Raw genomic sequence first — 27,716 nt, 5'->3', positions numbered from 1 at the left:
AGAGGAAGCTGGAGCGGGGCGGGAGTAACTAGGAAGACCGGCAGTGAGGGGACCGGCGGGTACAGTAGCTACGAAGACTGGCAGTGAGGGGCCCGGGGCAAATCGTCGCCATGGCGGTGGCCGTGGCCACGGCGGCAGCCGTACCCGGAACAGAGCTGGGCCCCGCGGAAGAACTAGCCAAACTCGAGTATCTGTCTTTAGTGTCGAAGGTTTGCACTGAGCTGGACAATCACTTGGGGATCAACGACAAGGATCTGGGTGAGTCCGCGGAGGTCTCTGCGCCATCTGGGTTTGGGCTTGAGGGAAGGGGAAGGAGAAAGGGGATTGATGGACCGAGCGTGTGGGTCCGTGTGAGTCTGTCTCTTTGTCAGAGACTTGGCCCAGGCAACCTGCGGCAGTGGCCTCCTCTTGAGAGCCCTCCGGGCTGAGCTGATAGAAACCATTTCCCAGAGCTGTCGGTGAAACCTGGAGCGGCCATCTCTTTATTTTTTTTTCAGCCACAGACAATTAAACAGCGTTAACAACAGCAATGATGATGATGTTCATGGCAGACACTTACTGGGTTCTCATTACATGCCAGATATTATGCTCAGTGTTTTACTTACATTATCTTATTTGGTTGTCATACCACTTTGTGAGATAGTATCTGTTTATAGTTTAAGAAAACAAGGCTCCAAGTAATTAAGTAACACCCCTCAAGATCACATATCAAATGTGAGCGAGCCTGGTCTGGAATCCAAGTCTTTTGTAGTCTGTGGCTTTAACTGCGCTCTTAACCATTCATGCTTATACTGTCTCTCAAGCACCAATGTCTAGTGTCTGTCAAACATGAGACGTCTTGGGACAAACTGTATACAGGGAGAACCCAAACTGAGAAAATGGAAAAGACTGGGGTCCTACAGCTTAAGGCCACAGGCAGGTGGAGTCCTTATGCAAGCAGAGGGATGGATGGGGTCGAGAGCATGAGTGGAGGGATTTTTTGACAGGTACAGGGATGCTTCATCCATTTTAACAGGAAGGAGGACAGAATATGGTTGTAGATGCAGATGGATTTAGGGACTGGTGGTAGGGAGATGAGGGAGAGAGTTCCAATGTGACTGTTCTGTTTTCTAAATGAAGATGAAGTCATCAATTGGAGGGATGGAAGGGAAGGGACACATGCATGACAAAGAGGGGTCAGGGAAGTTAGATGTGTGATCTTGGGTAAGATGTCATTTCTGTGAAGCTGTGTTTCCCATCTGTGAAATAGGTATGATACTGTGTTCTTCACAGGGTTAGTTAGTGTATAGCACCTGTATATTTTAGTTCACTTTTCTCTTGCCTCCCATCAAGATGTACCTATCCTGTGTCATTTTTCCTCAGTGTTCTCTTTTAGATAATAGTGAGGTGATATTCTCATCGATTTGCTATCTCTCTGGGTAATATGTTCCTTCATTCAGCAAACCTTTGTTGAGCTAGAGGCTTAGGAATACAGTAGAGAACAAGGTAGATTCTCTCAGTCAGTGCGCTTACATTGTTTCTCTCTCTCTGTCTTTTGAACTACAGTGTACTAATGCCTTAGCCTCTTTTAGAGGAAACAAAAAGTTATTGAGACCAAAACTGCCTCGCCCCCACCTTCGAGGGCCACTTGCAAGTCCAAGTTGTCAGGTGCAATAGATCTGAGGTTCCACCAACCCCTCCTTGGGTTTGATTAATTTACTAGAGTGGCTCACAGAACTCAGAGAAACATTTTACTAACTGGTTTATTATATTTATTTATTTATTTATGGCTGTGTTGGGTCTTTTGTTGCTGTGCGTGGGCTTTCTCTAGTTGTGGTGAGCGGGGGCTACTCTTGGTTGTGGTGTGCGCGCTTCTCACTGCGGTGGCTTCTCTTGTTGTAGAGCATGGGCTCTAGACGCGTGGGCTTCAGTAGTTGTGGCACAAGGGCTCAGTAGTTGTGGCTCGCAGGCTTCAGGGCACAGGCTCAGTAGTTGTGGCTCACGGGCTTAGTTGCTCCACAGCATGTGGGATCTTCCCGGACCAGGGATCGAACCCGTGTCCCCTGCATTGGCAGGCAGATTCTTATCCACTGCACCACCAGGGAAGTCCCTAACTGGTTTGTTATAAAAAGATATAACTCAGAAACAGCTAAAAAGAAGGTATGTGGCAAGGAGAGAGGAGCTTCCATGCTCTCTGAGTGCCCCACTCTCCCCGAATCTCCATGTGTTCACCATCCTGGAAGCTGTCCAAACCCTGTCCTTTTGGGTGTTTATAGAGGCCTCACCGTATAGGCACATTTGATTAAATCATTGGCCATTGATGACTGAACTCAATCTCCAGCCCCTCTCCACTCCCAGCCCTCTAATCTCCTGATTGATTTCCCTGGCAACTAGCCCTCATCCTAGTTACCTAGGGGCTTTCCTAAGGTTATCTCAGGAACATAAAAAAAAGATAACTTACTCTCTGCACTTAGGAAATTCCAGGGGTTTTAGGAGCTCCATGCCAGGAATGGAGACCAAGTATGTATTTCTTCTTATAAATCACAGTATCACACTGTTAAACACAGAATTACAAAAACAGTAACATTAAAAATACTAATATTGGAAAAGTGTGATAAACAATATTGTTTTTTTTAAAAAAATTATTTATTTTATTTATTTTTTTGGGCTGCATTGGGTCTTTGTTGCTGTGCATGGGCTTTCTTTAGTTGTGGGGAGCAGGGGCTACTCTTAGTTGTGTTGCGGGGGCTTCTCATTGTGGTGGCTTCTCTTGCTGTGGAGCACAGGCTCTAGGCACGTGGGCTCCAGTAGTTGTGGCACACGGGCTTAGGTGCTCCGCGGCATGTGGGATCTTCCCAGACGAGGGCTTGAACCTGTGTCCCTTGCATCGGCAGGCAGATTCTTAGCCACTGCACCACCAGGGAAGTCCAACAATATTGTTTTGATGAAACTAAATTGCCAGAGTTGGTTTTAATAACAAAAAGGTATATATTTACTTCTTTTGTGTTTTATTTGTTGACTTGATTCTTTTGATTTTGACCTTGATGTATTATCATTTAAATCAGTCTCATTGTTTTTCCTGTTTTCAACAATGAGCTTGTTTTTAATTACTGATCCAGTTTTTGGTACTTAATTTAATGATGTCCTCATGTAATTCTGAAAATTAAAAAACAAAATCCTCATTAATGACGGCTACAGTATGAATATGCCGCTGGCTGCTTTAGGCTTGGCTCTTTTGAGCATTGTATGACTAGCACCATGTGACTTAGTTCTCCCTCCACATTTCTCTAAAGAATTTGGGCTCTGAAATCAGATTTCTGGATTCCAGTCCTGGCTCCACCAATTATTATTGGGTAAGTCACTGTCTCGAACCCTCAGCCTCCTCATCTGTAAAACAGGGACAATAATGGTACCTACCTATGAGGGTCGTTGTGAGAACCATGGGGATAACCCATGTGAAACACTTAGCATAGTGCCTGGCATGTAGTATATGTTTGAAAAGTCTTAACCACGGATGTTGTTATTAACTTGTTACTTAAAAAAAGCTGATGGCATCTGGCTTTCACTTAATGTCATAAAAAAGGTAAAGGCAAATTTCAGCATGGAAATGGTATGGTGTTACTAGTTTATAAGTTAGCTATCCAGATCTTCCATGTTATTATTATTTTTGAAGGATTAACATCCAAATGAAGGGAATTTGCTGGCGGTCCAGTGGTTAGGACTCCCATGCTTTCACTGCGGAGGATACAGGTTCAGTCCCTGGTCGGGGAACTAAGATCCTATAAGCGGAGTGGTGCGGCAAAAAAAAGAAAAAAAAGAAATCCAAATGAAATCTTTAAAATTTTCATGTGGAACTTACAGTGTGAGGCTTATTATCTCAGCCTATCATAATGCACTTTTCTCCCGAAAGTCTCGTAATTAATAAATAGTTCTAGGGCTTTCCTGGTCGTGCAGTCCCCGATGCAGAGGACACGGGTTCGTGCCCCGGTCCGGGAAGATCCCACATGGCGCAGAGCGGCTGGGCTTGTGAGCCATGGCCACTGAGCCTGCGCGTCCGGAGCCTGTGCTCCGCAACGGGAGAGGCCACAACAGTGAGAGGCCTGCGTACCGCCAAAAAAATAAATAGTTCTAATATTAGAAATTTCAAAATGAAGCCGGTTTGTAGAGAAAAATCAGGGGGAGAGGGGCAAGTGAGTCTTTCACCGACTCTTATGTTGTACCATCCAGCAGCTGCCTGGCCCTCATATATAGATCAGGTGTGTCCTTTCAGAAACTGTAGAAAGCATCCTATTTGTGCGTGTGTCCATGTGTGCGTGCATGTACACATGCACATGGGCTCATGCTCTTGGACGTGGTTGCCTCTAGAATCTATATGGTGGAGTACATATCTAGCAGTTTCATGAAGAGAGTACAGTGATCTGGGACAAGGAGGTCTTCCTCCCTTAAATACACTCAAGGGCCTGATGAGCCATTTCTTTTTTTTACTTATGAAAATTAACTAGACTATACATGGCTAATCTTGGTAGTCTAAATTCTTTCTTTACCCTTACTGAATGGTGGTCTTCGGTTTTTATGACTGTTGGATAACCCAACTGGTTTTATTTATTTGTTTATTTATTTATTTTTTGCGGTACGCGGGCCTCCCACCGCTGTGGCCTCTCCCGCAACGGAGCACAGGCTCCGGACACGCAGGCCCAGTGGCTGTGGCCCACAGGCCCAGCCACTCCGCAGCGCGCGGGATCCTCCCGGACCGGGGCACGAACCCGCGTCCCCTGCATCGGCAGGCGGACCCCCAACCACTGTGCCACCAGGGAAGCCCTGGTTTTATTTTTAACATACTTGAAACTGATTTCTTGCTCAAGTCTCCATTCTTCTTGTTGTAATCCCTTTTCTCATTTGCAGCTGAATTTGTGATCAGTCTTGCTGAGAAAAATACCACCTTTGATACTTTTAAGGCTTCACTGGTCAAAAATGGTGCAGAATTCACGGTATGTGTATGTAGAGAACCCTGTTTTGTTTCAATGTCACTGTTGGATTTAAATTTTGATAGTACATGCCAATCAAGTAAGCCGTTAAGTGTGATGTTTTCATGCCACTAAGCAGTGGTAATGTAACCGAATTACCTGTGACACCTTTCTAGGAAAATGGGGCAGGATTTCCATTATTAAGTCCTTATGGGTGTTTACATTCTTGTTCTGTGAATCAGGAAGTGAAAAGCAAGAGTCTAGGTTTGAGAGGTAGTTCTAAACCATGGGAAATAAAATGGTTGATGGGAACTAAATTACTTCCCCCCAAAGAGCCCTAAGTAATAGCTTTCTCTGAGGCTGTGTTACTAGGTTCGTGCCATATTAGGTTGACGCTGTATGCTTCATTTGTCCCAGTTAGCCAAATTCAGGTGCATAACCACCCTTTTCTAAAGGACACCCCTTTTCTTAGTGTTTTCAAGCACTGATCCAGGAGCTGACAATTTTTGTTGTTTCTTTTCAAAGGATTCTCTTATTAGTAACTTGCTGCGTCTCATACAAACCATGCGGCCTCCAGCGAAGCCTTCCACAAGCAAAGGTGAGCAGAGCTCCTAGCCAAGCTTCATCTCCAGAATAGTTTAGATTGTAAGCGTCCTGTGAATTGCATTTATTTCCCTTGCAGCAGCTGCTGAGCAAGTATATGTTCTAGTAAAATTTTCAAGTGACTTAAGACAAAATTAAAATGATAAGACATAACCAATCAAATGAATGCTGAATCATACTCCCCACTGCCACGCCAGGATAGTTTGTTAAGGGTTTTGTAATCAGTGTTTTTTTTTTTTTTTTTTGAAAATTGAATTTCGTTTATAGTAATGTATGTGAGTAATATGTAGAAAAATGTTCTGTTTTTAGTTTGATGCAAATCTAATGTTGAAGTTCTCTTGTTAACCACTAAGAGTATTAAATATATCTTTTTTTTTTTTAACCCCTTCATGCGCTTTAATGAAACAAGATCCAGTTGTTAAACCCAAAACTGAAAAAGAAAAGCTGAAGGAACTCTTTCCAGTCCTTTGCCAGCCAGACAACCCTTCAGTTCGGGTACTGTTATCATGAGAGCATGAGGATGAGGGTGTCTGCTGTAACTGCATTTTCCCCCCTCCTCACCCCTTTTCTTTGTCTCATTAGTTATTAATTTTAAGTTTGTCTACACTGTAACATATTTTTCAAAGTGAAAGTGGTCACTCCCTGAGCACATACTGTTGTATAGAATAGTGTTAAAGGGTTCAGAGAACCATATTTTAGGGAAATGGGATTGGGAATTATGGAAAGCAGTGACTGGGGATCTGGAACTAGTATGAAACAACTTAAGGTTCTGGAACAGATGCCTGATGTGCGAAATTAGATTTTGACATCTAATTTTAGATGTCATTTAATTTTTCTGACATTTAATTTTTCTAATTTTAGAAAAAAGTTTTGACATCTGTTTTCTGTTTATAATCCTCATTTTCATGCTTTCACGGGAGGAGTGATATCTAATTGCCTTCCATAGGCTTGTATTAAGGACAAGGGGGATTTGCCAAGTGTAGAAATGATTTCCAGGAACCTTTGCTCATACCTTCTTCCTCTCTCTCAAATTGTGTTGGAAATCTCTGTCCTCTCTGCTTCTTTACATAAGTGGTCAGAAATGTAGGGGGTGTTAGATTTGTAGAGGTACCTGAAGTACAGATTCTTGAGTGACTTTTCTTGTCCCCTCTTCTCCTAACTTGGCTGCCTCTGCCCCTGTAGACCATGCTGGATGAGGATGATGTGAAAGTCGCTGTGGATGTCCTGAAAGAACTGGAGGCCTTGATGCCCAGCGCAGCAGGCCAGGAGAAGCACAGAGATGCTGAGCACCGGTTTGTCCCTAGCGTCCTGTCCTTTGGAAGTTTAGGATATGGTGATAGTTGAATTCTGGACCAGCCAAGCAAAATTTTGGGCAAGTTTACAGAATCTAGACTGGCCACGTGCCATACTATTGCATCTATTTTCATTGCGCCCTGTCGGGAATGTTTATGCAGCACATGCTGAGGTGTTCAGAAGATAGAAATCCAGGTTGAAAGAGGATGAATATGTTTGTGGCCTCCTTTATTGGCCTGCAGGGATGTCATAGTTATTGAAACTCTGGTTCAGTTCAGCATTTAGTGAGTACCTGCCATGTACATGGCACTGTGCTGGGTGCTTGGGAAGGCAAAGATGGAATTGGGCTGGTTTCTTTTTCAGACAGGTATTTGTTGATTTGTTAGGGACAAGACAAAGAAGAAGAAGCGGAGCCGAGAGCGAGACCGCGAGCGAGACCGAGACCGCAATAGAGACCATAAGCGGAGACACCGGTCCCGCTCTCGATCACGTTCCCGGACCCGGGAGAGGAATAAGGGGAAGTCTAGATATCAGTCCAGGAGCAGAAGTCAGAGTCCCCCCAGAGACCGGAAAGACCGAGACAAGTATGGGGAGAGGAATCTGGACAGATGGCGGGATAAGCACGTGGACCGCCCTCCCCCAGAAGAGCCCGCCATCGGGGACGTTTACAACGGCAAAGTTACCAGCATCATGCAGTTTGGATGCTTTGTGCAGCTGGAGGGACTAAGGTAATGGCCGGTACTCTTCTTTCACACCACTGAAGGACAGAATTTCTTTTATCACGGGATTTTCACATTCTAAAAAATTACTGTATCAGATTGTTAGAAGTTGACTTTTTATTTGAAATGTCATAGAGCCATTTATTCCTTCCTCTGCCTTCGGGAGATCTGCCCTTTTGCTGGTTGAGACAGATGAGAATTTGTTGCCCCCTGGCCCCCAACTTTTTCTCTGGGAGGGTGGTAATCCTATTTTATTGTTTGGCCACCTTCTTGGAACTTTCCTCTTGAGTTTAAGACCATTTCCCTTTGTTCATTTCCAACAAGGGTGGAAATCGGTTGGGGAAAAAGTATTTTAGGCATGTTCCAGACGTGTGTGACTCTCCCTTAGGAAGCGGTGGGAAGGCCTGGTGCACATCTCTGAGCTCCGCCGGGAAGGCCGTGTGGCCAATGTGGCTGATGTGGTGAGCAAAGGCCAGAGGGTCAAGGTCAAAGTGCTGTCCTTCACTGGGACCAAGACCAGCTTGAGCATGAAGGTAGGTGAGATATCCAGCCGGTTTCCACAGCTGATGGCCAGGGAAACGTAAGAGGACGGCAGGTAGTCTCTGTCCCTTGTTTTTGTGCCTTAGGATGTGGATCAAGAGACTGGAGAAGATCTAAACCCAAATCGACGACGGAATCTTGTCGGGGAGACCAACGAGGAGACCTCTATGAGGAATCCGGATAGACCCACCCACCTCTCCCTTGTCAGTGCCCCTGAAGTAGAGGACGACTCGCTGGAGCGCAAGCGCCTTACCCGCATTTCTGACCCGGAGAAGTGGGAGATCAAGCAGGTTGGGGCCATTTGCTCTTACGGCCACGTAGTCATTCAGCAGGTAGCATGGTGTTTAGGAGTGCGGGCCCTGGAGCATGATGGCTTGGGTGACTTTAGGCCACTTGCTAGCTTGTGATCCTGAGCCGGGTTACACTACCTTTTTGTGCCTCCACGCCCCCATCTGTAAAACAGGGCCAGTGGTGACATTGTGGGCATTAAACGAGTTAGTAGAAGTGAAGCTCTTAGGTTAGTGCCTTCCTGTGTTACGTGTCATATAAATGTTCATTCTTGTTTTCATCATTAGTCAGTAAACATAAAAACGCTGTTGGCCAGGCCACTGTGCAGATGCTAGGGCTATGAGGACCTATCATGCTTCCTACCCTTGAGGATCTCTCCTCCAGGGGAGGAGATAGATTGAAACACATAACTGGGAAGACTTACATATTACATAGTAAGGGGTGCGCAGAATGCTGTGGAGTCAAGGGAGGGAGCAGGTAACACCCTGGGGACGAGACCGTTGAGCTGTGCTTTTGGGGGCATGTTGTCGTGCCCCCCTAGGGATGGGATATACGGTGTTCAAGGCCCTGCAGTCCTGGATCAGCAGAGGAAAAAACCTTGGTTTCCTACATGAAATCTCTGTATTAACTCTCCTACCAAAGAAGAGTTTTGATCTAGCAGGTGACAAATGCTTCCTTTTATCCTTTGGCTAGATGATTGCTGCCAATGTCCTTTCCAAAGAGGAGTTTCCAGACTTTGATGAAGAGACCGGCATTCTCCCTAAAGTGGATGATGAAGAAGGTAACCAGCCACTTAGATGGAGCAGGATGATGGGTTGGGAGGACAGTTGGCAAGTTGAGCCGTGGATAGGGTTTATTTGTAGTTTAACCCAGTGCTTAAACTCATTTGTTCCTTGGGTCTCACCACTCATCTCTCAAAGGAAAAGGGTCTCCTTACGATGGAAGCAAAAAGCTTCATTTTTCTGATAAATATGTATATATTGTTACACTTGTTGCTTATAATCAGTTTTTAGGATATAAAAAGTCATAATTGTATTTTGCGGAGTGAATTTGATCTCACATTTTTAGTAATTGTTCTGTAAACCCTGGATCCGCCTAGATTACCTCTGAGTTGCCCTGGAATAATTTTTGACTTAGCCCATAGGCAATTTTTTAAAATGGTGAAATAAATTCCTTAATAAAGTGTATATAGTTTATATAACAATAACAAATGATCATCTGTGTACCTACCACCCAGTTAAGTAGAACTTTACCTACCGATACCTTTGAAACCCATACATGCCACTCTCTGATTAGATCTTCCTCCTTCCTCCTTTGGGCAACCACCATTCTAAATTTTGCGTTAATTATTTCCTATTTTCCTTTAGCGTTTTACTATCTACTGTATATCTATCCCTAAACATTGTATTGTTCAGTTTGTCTGTTTTTGAACTTTTTTTTTTTTTGAGTCACCATCATTCTTTCCATATTTATCTATGTTGATTTTTAAAATTTTATTTATTTATTTTTGGCCGTGTTGGTTCTTTGTTACTGCGCACGGGCTTTCTCTAGTTGTGGCAAGTGGGGGCTACTCTTCGTTGCAGTGCGCAGGCCTCTCATTGCGGTGGCTTCTCTTGTTGTGGAGCATGGGTTCTAGGCACTTGGGCTGCAGTAGTTGTGTCATGCGGGCTCAGTAGATGTAACTCACGGCTTCTAGAGCACAGGCTCAGTAGTTGTGGCACACAGGCTTAGTTGCTCCGTGGCATGTGGGATCTTCCTGGACCAGGGCTTGAACCTGTGTCCCCTGCATTGGCTGGTGGATTCTTAACCACTGTGCCACCAGGGAAGTCCCTCTATGTTGATTTTTATAGTTATTTTTCACTCGTTTTCATTGCTGTAGACTTTTTCTGTATATAAATTTACCATTATTTACTCATTTTACTTTTTGATGGGCATATAGGCTGTCTTCTCGGTTTTTTTGTTTACCTTTATGAATAGTTCTATTATGAAGTTCTTGTGTTTGTCTCTTAATTCACATATGCAAGACCGTCTCTTTTTCCTAAACATGTAGGAGGAGAATTTCTGGGTGGTAGGAAATGTGTTTATTCAACTTTACCAGGGAGTCCACATTGTTTTCTAAAGTTTTTGTACCAGTTTACACTTCTACCATAAGTGTAAGTGAGTTTCTGTTGCTCCACGTCCTTGTCAGCATTTGGTATTGTCCATTTGTCCAACTAAAATTTTTTTCCCTAATCTATTGTGGGTTAGGAGTTATTCCATATGAAGTTGGATGGCAAATGCCTTAGTGCCATTTAGAGTGTCAGACAGCATTTTTCCACAGGCTTAACTTCTTTTGAAGAAAGCTCTGATCAGTTCTTGGGCTGGGGCGCAAATGCCCTAGAAATGGCTGGTGGAGGGGGAAACAGACACCTGCATTACAGTTTTGACCTTGGGAGCTATCTTTGATAAAGATTGCTGATGCTTGTGGAAATGTATTGTTTTGGTGAAAACCATCAGTCATTTCTCTCTTTTTCTTTGGCTAATTCTTCTTTTGGGGGACTTTTAGATGAGGACCTTGAGATTGAACTGGTTGAGGAAGAGCCTCCATTCCTGAGAGGGCACACCAAGCAAAGCATGGACATGAGCCCTATCAAAATTGTTAAGGTGAGAAACACTGAGACTCTAACCTGGACGTGTCAAGTGAACTTCTTTTCCTAAAGCGGCAATTCAGTTTTTCAGAGCAGGTTACTAGATCTGAGTAAGCAGAATTCAGGCTACGGGAGGTAGTAGTGACTGTTGGTCGGGGTCCAGAATATTTTTGTTTTAGAGGAAGATTGACTTGGCTTTGTTGTTTTTGCCTTTTAAATTCTTATACTCTCATTTCAGTGTGTTTTGGGAGGAAGCAGAGGTAACTATGAGTGCTGGATCTACCATCACTGCCTTTGCCCAGGCTTTAGGGCTTGAGTCATTACCTTGCAGATTCAAGGGCAATTTTGAAGGGTTCACTTGAGCAATTGGGCCCCCCAGTAGAAAGCTTGTGACGCGCAGTGTGAGGAGAAGAATTCACTGAATAATTATGATAAAATTTTAGGTTTGGAAAAGGGTATCTTAAAGATCTCCCAGCCCAGCTGATGCTTGTAATCCGCCCATGTATCCTTCTTCAGTGTTCCTCCCACGTGGTCTTCTCATGTCTGCTTGACAATGTGGTGCATTCACCAGCCCTTGAGGAGACCCATTCCATCCCCAGGTGGATCTGATCAGTAGTTCTTCTTTAGGTAGACCTGAATATGTTTTATTGAGGCATCTCATTGGTCTCAATTTTAGTTCTCAGGACCATACAGAAGAATTCTTATCTGTTTCTTACATGTCCATTCTCTTGGGGTTCCATCTTCAAGCCCCAAATCCCTAATTTCTTCAGTGATTTATCATTGTCCTTGTTCATTTTCTCTGAATATAGTACAGTTTATCCATTTCTTTCATGCAGTCTGGTGTGTTAATATGAACTTTCTTCTGGGTGGGCCTCTTTTCAGATTTGAGTGGCTTAACATCTGAATTTTATTTCCTGGTTATTTAATGCATGCTGAGACCCCATTCTGATGTTGCTTTGTCCTCTGTTGCACTAGAACCCGGATGGTTCCCTCTCCCAAGCAGCAATGATGCAGAGTGCCCTCGCCAAAGAAAGGCGGGAACTCAAGCAGGCCCAGCGGGAAGCAGAGATGGATTCTATTCCCATGGGACTCAACAAACATTGGGTTGATCCTTTACCTGATGGTAGGACTCCGGGAGGGGACTGTGGACTTTCCAAAAAAAAAAAATCTGAACTTTCACATACACAGGGCGAAGGCACTGCCAGTATGTAACTAAAGATTTAGCCTTGGCTTTGGTGATTTAGCTTTTCCCTTCAGTTAGAGCACGTTTTTGGTTTGTTTTGTTTTTTAAATGTTTTCGTAACCGTGGTCAAATCATTAGACTGGCTCTTTTCTTCTGAGTAACTTAAACATTTTTATTCCAAAGATAATACAGCTTTGAAACTTCTCTTTTCATATAAATCTTTGTGTAGTAAATATTAACTGACTGCTGGATACAGTCATAACAAATACTTACTGTTTGTGTCAGGTACCTGGGTATACAACTGTGAAGGAAGCAGACATGATCCCTGCTCTCTGAGGCTCACATTTTAGTGGGGAAAATGGATATTAACCAAATACTACCAAATTACTGACCAAATCACGATGAGTGCTACATAGATAAGAAGTACAGGTAGTATAGTTGGCTATGGTGGGTCATTTCCCTGGGAAGGTGGAGACCCGAAGGATAAATAGGACTTAGTCTGTCAAAGGGGCTGGCATGGGGATTGGGGAGTATGTTCCAGGCTGAGGAATAGCCTGTGCTGAGGCTGTGATGTGGGAAGGAAGACCTGTGTAGCTGGAATAGAGAGAATGATGGGCAGAGAGGTGGGGGGTGAGTTGTGGCTGCCAGGAATTTGGAGATGGCATTAGGAATTAGGGCTCAATCCTAAAGTTCACGGGGAAATGGTGCAAAGTTTTACGCAGGGAAGTGGCAAGATCAGAGTTGCATTTCCAAAGGATTATTGAGGGTGCCCTACAAAATGGATTGGATGGGGCAAGAGTAGACACATGCGGTGAATTAGGAGGCTTTTATAGTAGTTCAGGGGAGCGAGATGGTGGCTTCAAGACAGAGATAGCAGAGAGGAGGGATGTACTGGAGAAACGTGATTTGTTGAGTGTGGGGGGAGAGGGCAGTGAGGTAGCATGAGGATGATACTAAGTCGCCTGTTTTCCTTTGCAGCGGAAGGCAGGCAGATTGCTGCCAACATGAGGGGTATCGGGATGATGCCCAATGACATTCCCGAGTGGAAGAAGCATGCCTTTGGGGGCAACAAAGCTTCTTATGGAAAAAAGACCCAGATGTCAATCATTGAACAGAGAGAGAGCCTGCCCATCTACAAACTGAAGGAGCAGCTGGTCCAGGTGAGAAGCCCTTTATGATGTGTTGGTGGGGAAGTCAGGGTGTTTTCTAAAAAGAGGATGACATGTTTTAATTGAAATTAGCACATTTGAAGTGGCTTTTCCGAAGGTGATAGGAAAAAAACATTTCCAAGTACTTAAGAAATATGTATATATTAGTCTACACATTTTTTTTCCTATGAGGAAATAAATCTGTTTGAACTAGGGATCCCTAGAGCAAGTGGACAGACTCTTGTGTTGCACAGACAAATAGCTCTGGACAATAAGAATAACGGGGATGCTTGACTTGACATTGAGGCAAATCTTTGCTTCAGATACTTATTTCCATTTTCTGGAGATCTGATTTAAGACCACTAAACCTTCCTGAGGCAACTGAGTTTACTAGTTTCCAGGGAATCCTTTCAATGACATCTTATACATATACAATGAAGTACAAATATATATGAAAACACAGATATTATATGTTTTATATGAGCTGTATGTGTTTCTAAATGACACTGCTCTGTATTTAGCTTTTTCCCCTTAGTGGTATAGCTCAGCATTGTTCCCTTTTTTTTTAAGGTGCTTTGTTATGTGGATGTGCTCTGGCTCATTTAACTAGTCCTGTGTTAATAGACATGTATAGGTTGATGGATGTCCTTTGCTGTTATAAACAGTGTAGAAATCAGGTGACTTTAGGGGGTAAAGTGACTTTATAGATTTGGGAATGGCAGTAGAAAGGAACATTGTATTTAACTTTTTTATTTACTACTGAATTCTTTAACCATGTTTGTGTAACACTTAAAAAATACATGTACGTGTATAAAGTATTAGGTCTATCTGGATAGTTATGCTTTTGGCATCATCTTTGTGGTTTTATGAACTTAAGGAAACCAACAAATTAAAAAAAATTTGAGTCAGTTAAAAAGAGAATTCTCATAAAGTTTAAAATTTGTCATACATGCGATTAAAATAAGAAAGAGCATTGCTCATAGAAAATCACTGTTAGCATTTGTTTCTATGCGTCACTAAAAATAATTTAAGCTCTGATTGTCATCTTCCGTGTGTATACTACTGTTTCCCCTTCTTCTCCTTTAGTGTTAGAGCATAATCAGTTGCTTTACTCCAAAATGTGCGGCAGATTTTAATGCCCGTGTTTATGTTTGGCTGTCTTCAGGCTGTCCATGACAATCAGATTCTGATTGTCATCGGAGAGACAGGGTCTGGGAAGACAACGCAGATCACCCAGTACCTGGCAGAGGCGGGCTACACTTCCAGGGGCAAGATTGGGTGTACCCAGCCCAGAAGAGTTGCGGCCATGTCAGTGGCCAAAAGAGTGTCAGAGGAGTTTGGTTGTTGCTTAGGCCAAGAGGTAAGTGGTTGGCGAAGCTATGCTGAAAATGCCTGAAGAAAGTGTAAAGGCCCAGATCTCTGTCTCTAAAATGGGAGCAGTTCTACCTTTTTTCAGGTTTCTCCTGAGAGAGAGGGTTCTCATGGTCATCACTGATCTGTTCAGGATCAAGTCCAAGGCAGATTTTACTTTGAGGAAGTCATTGTACATCTTGGTCAAATTCTGTCTGTTAAGATTATGGGTAATAGCCTGGGCTAAAATCTTGCCTGGAGATTGCAAAAAGGAGAGGTTTGTGTCTTAAGGTTTTCAGCTTCTGTTCTGCTTTAGGTGGGCTACACCATTCGATTTGAGGACTGCACCAGCCCCGAAACAGTTATCAAGTACATGACGGACGGGATGTTGCTCCGAGAGTGCCTGATTGACCCCGACCTCACTCAGTATGCGATCATCATGTTGGACGAGGCGCATGAGAGAACAATTCACACTGATGTGCTCTTTGGATTGTTGAAAAAGGTAACTAGCTGCTCTTTGGTGACCCTTATTCTACCTGTTGGGAACTGAATTCTGGGAATTGGATTTGAGTACCTGTGCCTCTTTGGGCAGTCCTTTTTCGTCAGCTACGTTGCATTTCCCTTTAGACGGTTCAGAAACGGCAGGACATGAAGCTGATTGTCACCTCAGCCACCTTGGATGCGGTGAAGTTTTCTCAGTACTTCTATGAGGCTCCCATCTTCACCATCCCAGGTCGAACATACCCAGTAGAAATATTGTATACAAAGGAACCTGAAACCGATTATCTGGATGCCAGCTTGATCACTGTCATGCAGATCCATTTAACAGAGCCACCAGGTAGGGGGAAAGAGCATTTTTTCCTCTTACACCAAGTCCTAATGTAGGTTTTTGTTCTTTTTTTAAAATAAATTTATTTATTTATTTTTGGCTGTGTTCGGTCTTCGTTTCTGTGCGAGGGCTTTCTCCATTTGCGGAGAGCGGGGGCCTTTCTTCATCGCGGTGTGCGGACCTCTCACTGTCGCAGCCTCTCTTGTTGCGGAGCACAGGCTCCAGATGCGCAGGCTCAGTAGTTGTGGCTCACGGGCCTAGTTGCTCCACGGCATGTGGGATCTTCCCAGACCAGGGCTCGAACCCGTGTCCCCTGCATTAGCAGGCAGATTCTCAACCACTGCGCCACCAGGGAATCGCTAATGTAGGTATTTTTGCTCATCTTTTAAAAAATGCCTTTTAGGGACTTACCTGGCAGTCCAGTGGTTAGGACTCCACGTTTCCACTGCCGGGGGCCCGGGTTCAATCCTTAGTCGAGGAACTCAGATCCTGGAAGCCTTGTGATACGGCCAAAACAAACAAAAACAAAAAAACCATCTGTAGTTTAGACGTTTAAAAAAATGCCTTTTAAATATTGGTCTGTCTGTAAGTCTCAGGCTTGCATGTTTGAAATGGTGGTGATGGAAATATAAATAATGGTGTGCAGGGTTTAAATGCATCTATTTAAATATAGATACAAATTTTTAAAAATTTGAAAAACCAAAAACAAACAAATGAATAAACATGGATAGATGAAAACCTCTTGATTTGTTAGAGGTCAGAATATGAGTGTGTTTTCCATTGTTTGGAGTTCGGTGAATGTCACTGTGGCCTTTGTATAGGGCACACACACAGAAAGTCAATGCTTCTGTTCTCCTCTTAGGTGATATCCTGGTCTTCCTGACTGGTCAGGAAGAGATCGATACTGCTTGTGAGATCCTGTATGAAAGAATGAAGTCCCTGGGACCTGATGTTCCAGAGTTGATTATCCTTCCAGTGTACTCTGCTCTTCCCAGTGAGATGCAGACCCGAATCTTCGACCCAGCTCCACCTGGTAGCAGAAAGGTAACACAGGCTCTTGTGCTCTGAAACCATGTGCTGTATGCAGCTGGCCCTAACGGGGATTGCTTAAGGTGTATGTGAGTCCTGTTTATTATGTCTTAGAAAGTGGTCCAACCAGTTTGTTAAGGAATGGGGGTCTTGTATGTGATCCTGCTCTTCTTCCTCTCTTTTCCTTCATTCGACAGATATTTTTTTGAGCATCTACCAGGCTTTGGGGTAGACACCAGGGCTGCAGTCTGAGGACAGGCTTCTGTCTGCTGTGGGACATCCACCGGTAGACAGGCCTTTAACATATAGTGTGAACGTGCTGCTGGTGTGCTGGATGCCCAGTGGGGGAGCACCCAACCCAGTGTTGTTACAGGAAGTGAGGATCTAAGCTAGTCCTGAAGAACACGTGGATGTTCATCTAGACGAGAAGGGCAGGAGAACATGCATTCTGAGTAGACAGAACAGGCTGTGATAGCCGAGGGGTGAGAGAGTGTGGCCATTTCAGGGAGCTGTGTAGTTCCAGCAGCTGGAATTGACTGTGAGTGTGTGTATTGAGGCAGTGGGAAAGGGGACAGATGGATTTTAAAATACTAGTTTTACTGAGGTATAATTTACATACCATACAATTGTCCCTTTAAAGCATACAATTCAGTACACTTTAGTATGATCACAGAATTTTTTTAGTATATTCACAGAATTATGCAGCCATTAATTACCATTATTAATCATTAATCAATCACCATTTATCACTACTGTTAATTTTTAGGACAATTTCATCACCCCTCAAAGAAACCCTGCACGCTTTAGCAATCATCCCCCATCCACCCCTCTGCTCAGCCCCTGGGAACCACTAATCCACTTTCTGTCTCTGGATTCACCTATTCTGGACATTTCATCATTTCATATAAATGGAATCACATAATATGTGGTCCTTGCGGACTAGCTTCTTTTACTTGTAGCAGGTATAAACACTTCATTTCTTTTTATTGCTGAATAATCTGTTGCAGAACAGAGTACCACATTTTGTTCATTCATTCATCAGTTGATGGACATTTGGATTGTTTCCACATTTTAGCTATTATGAATAATGCTGGTATGAACATTTGTTTACAAGTCTTTGTGTGGACATGTGTTTTCATTTCTCTTGAGTATATACCTAGGAAGGGAAGACAGATGGATTTTCTTTTTTAATTGAAATGTAGTTCATGTACAACATTATGTTAGTTTCAGGGGCACTACAAAGTGATTTGACATTTGCATATATTATGAAATGACCACCACAATGAATCTAGTAACCATCTGGAAGACAGAAGGATTTGAATAACATTAAAGAGTTAGAACGGTGAAGACATAGTGGATGCCTGGAGGTTTAGGGAAGGGCAGAGGGGAGAAGTCAGGAATGACTACCAGTTTCTGGCTTGGGCAGCTGGATAGAAGATGGTGCTGAGAAGGGAAACGAGGAGGAGCAGGTTTGGTGGGAAGACAGTGATTCCTCCTCTGTTCTGTTCCTGGTGATGACACTTCTCTCCGGGAGGGCTTCTGCCGCTCTCTGGCAGGTAGAAGCGTTTCAGGGCCGGTAAGATGCTGGCATGGGGTGAGATGTTTTGGTGCCTCCTAACAATGACTTTTCTGAGCATTTGTGTTTTATTATCTGAACCTCTGGGTGGAAGAACAGTGGCAGTGCCAAGCTGAGACCAATAATCTTCTAGATCACATATACTGCTGCATACACACAAACTGTGAAATGCCTCTGCCGCCTTATAGTTCATTTCATGATCAGAAAAAAAATCTCCCTCTTGTTCCACATACACAAACAGCCCATTTTGTAGTCCAGATGTCCCCGTGGGGGAAGAAAAATCTCATTTTGCACTGGCACATGTGATGCCAGGAAATCTCTGCCTTCCCAGTGTGCTAGAAAATTAAAATTGTAGTAATCAACATTGGATCTAGAAAATGAGATATGTAACCATTTGCACCAAATGAAATTGGCTTTGATTGGCCACTGCTTTTTCCTACTCCAGTTCTCTCAGGTACCACTCCCTCCCCAACCTAACCCTTAAGATGAAGGCATCTCCCCTTCTGCCCATTTGAGGCCAAACTGAGGTTAAGTGCTCTCTAATCATCTAGAGAGAGGGAGAGCCACACAATCCCTTTGGGAAGGTGTCTGAGTTCAGAAGTCTCCTCTCACACCTCTGGGCTGAGCCTGGGCAGCTCAATCCAGCTGTGTCCTTCTTGCGTGCAGGTCGTGATTGCCACCAACATTGCAGAGACGTCACTGACTATTGACGGCATTTACTATGTGGTGGACCCTGGATTCGTGAAGCAGAAAGTTTACAATTCTAAGACTGGGATCGACCAGCTCGTGGTAACTCCTATTTCTCAGGTATGGCAGCTTCTACTGGCAGCTTTTCTGAAAATCCTGGTTAGGGCTTTTCTGAAATTTTTTATGGTTTTGTATTTTGAATTTTATTGTTTTAAGATGCTGGCTGCTTTCTTGAGATAAGGGAGATTTTGTGTTGTTTGTTTTTAATCTCCAGAATTGTGTGTCAACATTAAAAAGCCCCATAAAACTGGAACTTAAAAAAAAAAAAGAAATTGAATCCTAGCACCCTAGATGATCTAATATAAGTGGTAAGAACATATATTTTAAAGTATTGCACTTAGCCACAGATATCTGAGATAGTAATAATTCATGAGACGATAATATGTTTCTTTGGTAATTATGGAATAATTTCCTACCTAAATTATATTTAAAAATGAATAGCCTGATCATCCCTTTTGAAGGCAGTTTGGCCACAATGTATCCGAAAGGTAAAAGTTCATTTCTTTAACCTAACAGTTCTGCTTCTAGAAGTATATCTGAAAGTTAGAAATGATTGAACACATATCCAAAGGTAATGGAAAAGGATGTTTACTGAAGCATTGTTTATATTGGAGGGAACCTGGAAAAATTCTAAATGAGCTCCAAAAGGGAAGTAGTTTAATAAAATATGGGAAATTCATTCCATAGAATGTTATGTGACATTAACATGGTGGTGTGTATCTATATTTAATGGCATAAGCATATAACTCTGGTATATCGTTTGAAAAAAGTGAGCTACAAGATAGCATGAGTAGTATAATCCAGTTTGTGTTTAAAAATGTGTGTGCTTGCGCACGGTGTATGTAAACGTGCCTGCAACTGAAAGCATGTTGCCGAAATGTTAGCAGCGTTATTTCTTGGTGGTGCTGCTGGTTACTGTGCTGATGGGTAAAGCACATTTTCTTCCCTGTACTTTTATATATTGTCTTTTTTTTTTAAATTTTTTGTATAGGGGTATAGTTGTTTTACAATGTTGTGTTAGTTTCTGCTGTACAACAAAGTGAAGAAGAGGTTCTTATTAGTTATCTATTTTATATATATTATATGTATTGTCTTAATATTCTGTAAGAGGTATGTATTACTTTCATAATTTATAATACCATAAGGCTGTTTTCATTTTGAAACTTTAGTAATAATAGCTAAGACTTGCAGGGTACTTCCTAAGTGCCAGGCACTGTCCCAGCTACTTTCACTTACATGAACTCATTATATTCTCAGTTGATCCTTTGTTGTAGATGTTATTATTATCCTCATTTCACAAATGAGACTGACAACCAGTGGGGTTATGTGACTTGCCTGTTACACAGCTGGTGGAGCCAGGATTTAAACCAGGGCAGTCTGGCCCCAGCATGTGTACTCTGTACAGTTCTCTTGGGGGTGATACATGCAACTCGCAGTGATGGAGAAATTATTTATTATTATCTGCTCTCCCTGATTTGGAGAGACACCTGTAGAATGCTGTGGAATCTGCCACGGTGTGTGATTGCTGCCTGCCTTTGAGTGGGTAGTGACCTTTCATAATCCGTCCTTTGGTTTGGAGCCGGCAGAGGAATTTCTAAATCCTGATACTATTTATAAGACAGATGGTTTTGTCAGAAAACAGCCCTCTTCAGATTGCTGTTCACTGTTTCCTAGCAACCTAGGGCTAACTGACATTTTTTTTTTTTAATTTCAAAAATTAGCGCCCTTCTCCCATAAGTTCAGAAATAATATTACATTATTTTGGAAGTTACCCATAGTCCTACTACCACCAATCACTGTCATCATTTTGATGTTTTTCTTGCCCATCTTTTTTCATGTTTGTTTCAGGTTGCAATTCTAGTAGTGTAGTAAGTATGCGGTTTTTAATTATTTAATTTTCCTGATTATTAAGGTGATATATGTTCATTGTTGGATATTTGATAAAGAAAATAGAACTCATCTACAAGCCTACCATTAGAATTAGCCACAGTTAACATTTTAAGGTATTTTTTTCCTAGGTTTTTACTTCTGGTAGTTTGTATATTTGCATTAAGATTAAAAAATAAATAAAATTAGTATTACATTGTTTGGCAACTTGCTTTTTCACCTCTGTGAGTGAACTTTTCCTCCTGTCATTGAGCATCTCAAACCGAATTTTTAAAACAGCTGCAGACTCATTCACTGGTATGATTAACATTATATTTATTCAGTTCACTTACATTTGGTCATCACTGTGGAGGGTGGGTTTTGTCACTTTGTGTTATGCTCTCTCATTTATGATGTGCCACACTATTTTGTGTTTTTCTTAATATTTTATTTTATTTTTAATTTTTTGCCTGTGTTGGGTCTTCGTTGCTGCACGCGGGCTTTCTCTGGTTGCAGCGAGCGGGGGCTACTCTTCGTTGCAGAGCACAGGCTCTAGGCGCGTGGACTCAGTAGTTGTGGCGCTCGGGCTTAGTTGCTCCGCGGCATGTGGGCTCTTCCCAGACCAGGGATCGAACCCATGTCCCCTGCATTGGCAGGTGGATTCTTAACCACTGCGCCACCAAGGAAGCCCCTGCCACACTATTTTGAAGGTATATTTCTGTGATCTTTACCATATTTCTTCTATTCACTTGCTTGTATTTGGCCTCACTTGAACAAACTTTCCTGAAATGCTGAGTGTTGGAGAGGGGATGATAAGAGTGTTGGTAGGTAGTCTTGGAAATGACCCTAAAGGAAGTGAAGTAAACCCCATTTTAGGTTTTGCCTGTCGCTGAGTGCCCCTCTTTTAACAGATTGCCTGGGTAAAGCTGTTAAGCAATGTTTAACAGATATGTTATTTTTATATGCCCACTTCTCTAGGCTCAGGCAAAGCAACGCGCTGGCAGAGCTGGGAGGACAGGCCCAGGAAAGTGTTACAGGCTGTACACAGAACGTGCCTACCGAGATGAAATGCTGACCACCAATGTGCCGGAAATCCAGAGAACCAACTTAGCAAGCACAGTGCTCTCACTCAAGGTAGAAATCACTGTCTTGTTAGAATGCTTTGGTAGAACAGTCCAATCCTATGGCCTTAGTAAATGAATCTCAGTTTTATGAACCTTTTTAAATACTTCAGTAACCTCATGGAACCAGTCCCTTTGAGTGGAATGCAAACGGCTGTGATAACAGCCTCTCTGCTGCGGGGCTGGGGCTAAATTGGCATGTGTGCTGTGACATTTTTTTCTTGCCATCGTAACCAGCAGGGTATTTGGTTATAAAAGGTTTTAGTTGGGAGCATTTTCAAACAGGATATTAGGAAAAATCGAATCAGTGCCAAACTGTGGACAAACTCACTTCCCTCAACCCTTTAACTTTCAGATCCAATTCTGTTCTTTTAGAACAGAAGCAAAACCCCCAATCCAAAAAGGGGAACTGTTAGTACAGATTTCAGCCTGGCCCCCTGGGGACTTGGTTTTCATTCTGAATCATTGCTCTTCCTCTCTCAGTCCCCTGTGAGGACCTTCATTGTCTTTTGGCAGGGGGAGCTGCATGAGTAATTTCCTAGATGATGGCACCCCCGCCCCCTACCCCACCCCCCCACACTGATGCTGTGCTGGAGCCCTGGCACTTTGCTGATGCAGAGTGCTCTGTTGTAATTTATTATTCATTCCCTGTAAGAGAGGCTAAAACAGAGCTTCAGAAAAAAAAAAAACCTGCCCCAGTCTCTGGAGTGAGAACAGAGAGGCATCTGTGGCTCAAACTTCTGCTCCGAGCTGTGTGTCCTTGGCAAATTTATCTGCTCGGCCTTCTGCCCTCTATTCTCTCAAAAGCGGGGGCTGTTAATAGTCTCTCCTGTGAACATAAAGGAGATAATGCAGGTAAAGGCACTGGGCACAGTGCTTACTGATTGCTAACATAATTCCTTGTAGTTCTTATACAATAAGAATTTATTGAACACCCGCTGTGTTTATGGTCACCATCACTTTATGGGAAAGAAACAGAAAGCGTAGGTCCTGCCACATCTCCCTTTACACACACTTGGATAGTGCATCATTCACTTGTTGCTCTTAGTCATCAAATTTGGTAACAAATGTATCGAATACCCACTCTGTGCCAGGCAGATTGCAGGTGGTTTTGTGTCCACGTGTCTCACCATTGTGAACTCTGAGAGCAGGGACCATGTCTTAGTCGCCTTTATATCCCTGCCACCTAACATGGTACAAGGCACTTCCTAGGTGCACAGGAGAAATTGTGTATGCAAGAGACAGGGCAAGCTGGTTGTTGTCTTTTTTTTTTAATTATGATAAAATACACGATACATTATCACCGTAATCTTTTTAAAGTGTCCCGTTCGGTGGCATTAAGTACATTTACAGTGTTGTGCAGCCATCACCACCGTCCATCTCCAGAACTTTTTGATCATCCCAAATCGAAACTCTGTACCCGTTTAACTAAACTATCCCTTTTCCCCTCCCTTTGGCCCCTGGTAACTATTATTCTACTTTCTGTGTCCATGAATCTGCCTATTCTAGGTACCTCAGATAAATGGAATCATAAAATATTTGTCCTTTTGATCTGGCTTATTTTACTTAGTATGGTGTTTTCAAGGTTCATCATGTTGTAGCATGTGTTAAAATTTCATCTTTAAAGGTGAATAATATTCCATTGTGTGTATATACAGTGTTTTGTTTATGCATTCATCTATTGACGGACATTTGGCTGGTTTCTACCTTTTAGCTATTGTGAAAAATGCTGCTGTGAACTCAACGTACAAGTGTTTGTCTGAGTCCCTGCTTTCAGTTCTTTTGGGTATATATCTAGAAGTGGAGTTCCTGGATCATGTCGTAATTCTCTGTTTAAGTTGTTGGTGAATCACCAAGTTGTTTTCCTCAGCAGCTGCACCATTTTACATTCCCACCAGCAACATATGAGGACTCCTATTTCTCCATATCTGCCAACACTTGTTATTTTCTTTCTTTTTTTTTTCTTTCTTAAATTATAGCTATAGCCATCCTAGTGGGTATGAAGTGGTATCTCATTGTGGTTTTGATTTGCATTTCCCTAATTACTAGTTATATTGAGCATCTTTTCATGTGCTTGTTGGCCATTTTTATATCTTCTTTGGAGAAATGTCTACCTTTGCCCATTTTTAAATTTTTATCTTTTTGTCGTTAAGCTGTACATACTCTCATTCTGAGAGAGTGTTTTTTAAAGTTTCCCGAGAAAGTATATGCTTTCTATCAGTCTTGAGTTTTGTGTGGCGCATTCCTGGAGATTCCTGCTGATCCTGCTAGTGGCTTCCTAATTGCAGTCGAAGATATAAGAGAGAAGGTGACAAGTAGTCTCCCTCCATATTAACACTACTGAGGCTGACCTTCCCATCACACACATTCTTCTCTTCTGTTCTAGGCCATGGGCATCAATGACCTGCTGTCCTTTGACTTTATGGATGCCCCGCCAATGGAAACCTTGATCACAGCCATGGAGCAGCTATACACATTGGGGGCCCTGGACGACGAGGGCCTACTTACTCGCCTGGGCCGCAGGGTAGGGGACAGAACCTAACTTCTGGTGCTTTGGGGAAGGTTCCCTGGCTAACCTTCCATACTCTGTTCTGTTTAAAAGATTAAACTCTGAGGCCCTGGATAAGCTTTGAGTAGAATTCTACATGCCTGTTTTTAACCTGGATTTTCCGCTATCACTTAAAACTCTTTCTTCTTTACAGAAAAAGAAATTCTGTTCAGTTAATCTTACCTCATGGTATATTATTGAGTTTAGCCTTAATTTGAAAAGATGTCTGCAAAATTCCCACCTATCCCAACGGTAGTTATATTCTTGGTCACATACATTTTGTTGGGTTTATTTGGGAAATTAAAAATAAAAAAGTCTTCTGATAGAGCCAGGCATCCCACACCATAGTGCTTAGGTAAACCTCCTGTGGTCTGTTACCCACTCTGACCAGTGTTTTTACACTAGCAACCCCAGATGGGTCTTCCCCAGGGATGCAATTGTAGTTTCTTCTTCTCCCTCTAGATGGCAGAGTTCCCCCTGGAGCCAATGCTGTGCAAAATGCTGATCATGTCTGTGCATCTAGGCTGCAGTGAGGAAATGCTGACCATTGTGTCCATGCTGTCTGTGCAGAATGTCTTCTACAGGCCCAAGGTAGGGAGTTCAGGCCCACATTCAGATAGGGGTCAGGTGAAGTTGGGTGAAATCAGCCTGTTGCCACCACAGTGCTTAATGTGGACACTTGATGGGGCCGCAGAGAGCTCCCCAGCACTGCTGGATGTTCAGTTAGTAGCTGTGGGGTGGAAAATGATCCTCTCCGCACTGCTTGCAGGATAAACAAGCCCTTGCAGATCAGAAGAAGGCCAAATTCCACCAGACCGAAGGGGACCACCTCACCCTGCTGGCCGTGTACAACTCCTGGAAGAACAATAAGTTCTCCAACCCATGGTGCTATGAGAACTTTATCCAGGCTCGTTCTCTGCGCCGGGCCCAGGACATTCGCAAGCAGATGTTGGGCATAATGGACAGGTAACACCCGGTGACTTCTCATGTTCAAGTTGAACCTCCTTGAATGCCGTGTCTGTTTGTCTCTGTACGAACCTGTGAAGCTGTAGGCACCTGTCCTCTTGCTCCTCACATAACTCTTTTCCTCCAGCTTTTCCGTCTTTGTTGTACTCCTCCCCAGGTGAGGATGTGGCTGAGAATCACTTCAGAAAGTTCCTAAGAGGGAGATGATATGTTAGTTGTTGACAATGCTCTTTGTTTACAAGCGTCTGCAACATTATTAGTTGGCTTGAATTACAACCTAAGCAAAGTGTCTGGCTCTTGTGGCCTCCATCTTGCCCGCTGTGTAGAGCTGCCCCTGGAAGGGCTGGAAGCAGGGTCCTGGTGCCAACTCTGGGGACCCCAAGAAGGATGTGTTGGGTACCATCATTCCAGAAGATAGAACCTCTGAAAGCAGAATAGTCTCACACCTTTGTCCTCTCTTGATTTATTCTCCTGCTAGACACAAGCTGGATGTGGTCTCCTGTGGTAAGTCCACAGTCCGAGTGCAGAAGGCCATCTGCAGTGGATTCTTCCGGAACGCTGCCAAGAAAGACCCACAGGAGGGTTACCGGACACTGATCGACCAGCAGGTGGTCTACATCCATCCTTCCAGTGCTCTCTTCAACAGACAGCCCGAATGGTAGGTGGGCAGAGAGAACTTGTGGATCTACTGGCCTTTTGTGTTTGTATCCTCACCCACCCCCAGCACTTCCTATTCTAGAGAAGCAGGAGCCTGCATTAGACACAATATCAGGCCTTTTAATTTATTATTTATTTATTTATTTTTAGTTTTATTTTTTTGGCCGCACTGTGCGGCACGTGGGATCTTAGTTCCCTGACTAGGGATTGAACCCGCACCCCCTGCAGTGGAAGCACAGAGTCTTAACCGCTGGACCACCAGCGAAGTCCCGAGGCCCTTTTTAGAGAAAATCTTGGGGGTAAGAGCTAGGAAGGATCTTAGAGATTATCTAGTGAGGTGGTTAAAAAAATTTTTTTATTTTTCAAGTAGTATTTTAAAAAAAATTGGAATCTTACCCACCCTAACATAAAACCAATTAAAAACCACGGTGCCACCATGGTGGTAGAAGAGGGCTGGAGATGTAGAGCCTTGCCTGCTTGGCTTTCCCCATCCCCTTGTGGCAGCCTCTGAGGTCCTCGTCAGGGCCCTAGAGTTCTATGGATACAGCCCAGAAAACCACCCATTTCACAGAGCAGGAATCCGAGGTCCAGAGAAGGGATGTGATTGGCTCCGTGTCATTTAAATCGTTGGAACTGGCAGTTCTCTGTGGTGAGAGGTCTGCAGGCTCCTCAGTATTGGGGTGTGGCTGTCATAAACAGTCTCCTCAGGGCTCAGGCAGGAGAGGTAAGAGGGTCAAATGCAAGCTCAGCTGAGGCCCACCAGGGACCAGGGTGCCGTGGAGCCAGGCCTGTATCGGAGGCTTGAGCCCTCTCTCTGTACCCCGCTCAGGGTGGTGTACCACGAGCTGGTGCTGACCACGAAGGAGTACATGCGTGAGGTCACCACCATTGACCCCCGGTGGCTCGTGGAGTTTGCTCCAGCCTTCTTCAAGGTCTCTGACCCGACCAAGCTAAGCAAGCAGAAGAAGCAGCAACGACTTGAACCCTTGTACAACCGCTATGAGGAGCCCAACGCCTGGAGAATATCCCGAGCCTTCCGGCGGCGCTGAGAGGCGAGTCTGTCTGTCTCTTCTGCAGCAGTGGGCCAGGGCTTGGCCTCGCTCTTACTGATGACAAGCTCATCCTGAGGATACAGCTGTCCAGTGACTATCTTAACTGGGCATTTCCTAAACTTGTCTCTCATTTCTTCCCTGGTGGTAAAATAGAAACAGGGATTTACGCCTGGTTTGATCAGAGCCTCCAAGCCCCACCACCCCAAGGCGCTCAGCCAGGGCTCACAGCCAGCATGGGGGCACACTGCATCATCTCCAAGACGGGAAACTTCTGCAGCCCTCGGATGGGAAAGGGGAGTCATGAGCACCTGGTACCTGGACTCAGTGAGGGCCCTGATGCCCTAGCTGGTACTCTGGAGGAGGGAGCCACAGAGCTCGCTGAAAGTGTTGGCCCTGCTTCCTGCCCCTGTCCAGCCCCTGTACTTTTGCTTAACCTCCTGCAAATATTTATTTTCTTAAGGAAACAAAATTGGTTTTCTGTGGCTATTTCTTCTAGCTGAAGGGTTAGTGTTGGCCTGGGCTGAGGGTGGGGAGGGTTAGTATCTGTGGCTTCAGTGGAGAGTCCCCTGAAACCAGAGCCCGGGGCCTCTTTGGGCTGGAAGGTGACGCACAGCCAGACCTCCAGGCTTAT

General features: G+C 43.7%; 1 protein-coding gene across 1 annotated transcript; it reads left to right on the top strand.

Annotated features, from left to right (window-relative positions):
• Positions 1–27,554, top strand: DHX8 (DEAH-box helicase 8). The gene is made up of 23 exons (XM_024760796.1): positions 1–258; positions 4,882–4,967; positions 5,469–5,541; positions 5,956–6,041; positions 6,729–6,838; positions 7,226–7,567; positions 7,947–8,091; positions 8,185–8,388; positions 9,080–9,167; positions 10,932–11,029; positions 11,989–12,136; positions 13,175–13,356; positions 14,510–14,704; positions 15,011–15,196; positions 15,322–15,532; positions 16,386–16,567; positions 18,795–18,935; positions 21,720–21,875; positions 24,249–24,386; positions 24,873–25,001; positions 25,180–25,376; positions 25,855–26,034; positions 26,863–27,554. Exons 1-23 carry the CDS (start codon positions 111–113, stop codon positions 27,080–27,082), a joined length of 3,645 nt encoding a protein of 1,214 aa, XP_024616564.1. The 5' UTR covers positions 1–110; the 3' UTR covers positions 27,083–27,554.
• Positions 27,555–27,716: the final 162 nt, after the last annotated feature.

The sequence above is a fragment of the Neophocaena asiaeorientalis genome, unplaced genomic scaffold (assembly GCF_003031525.2).
Source record: "Neophocaena asiaeorientalis asiaeorientalis breed wild unplaced genomic scaffold, Neophocaena_asiaeorientalis_V1.1 scaffold30, whole genome shotgun sequence".
NCBI lineage: Eukaryota > Metazoa > Chordata > Mammalia > Artiodactyla > Phocoenidae > Neophocaena > Neophocaena asiaeorientalis.
This window is presented reverse-complemented; position numbering and strand designations above follow the sequence as displayed.

What these genes read in the sequence shown, in the direction of transcription:
- DHX8 (XM_024760796.1), top strand. Translation starts at nt 111, where the DNA reads ATGGCGGTGGCCGTGGCCACGGCGGCAGCCGTACCCGGAACAGAGCTG. An exon ending in CAGACAACCCTTCAGTTCGG is followed by an intron (nt 6,042 to 6,728) that starts GTACTGTTATCA and finishes CTGCCCCTGTAG; the next exon opens with ACCATGCTGGATGAGGATGA. An exon ending in TCTTTGGATTGTTGAAAAAG is followed by an intron (nt 15,197 to 15,321) that starts GTAACTAGCTGC and finishes ATTTCCCTTTAG; the next exon opens with ACGGTTCAGAAACGGCAGGA.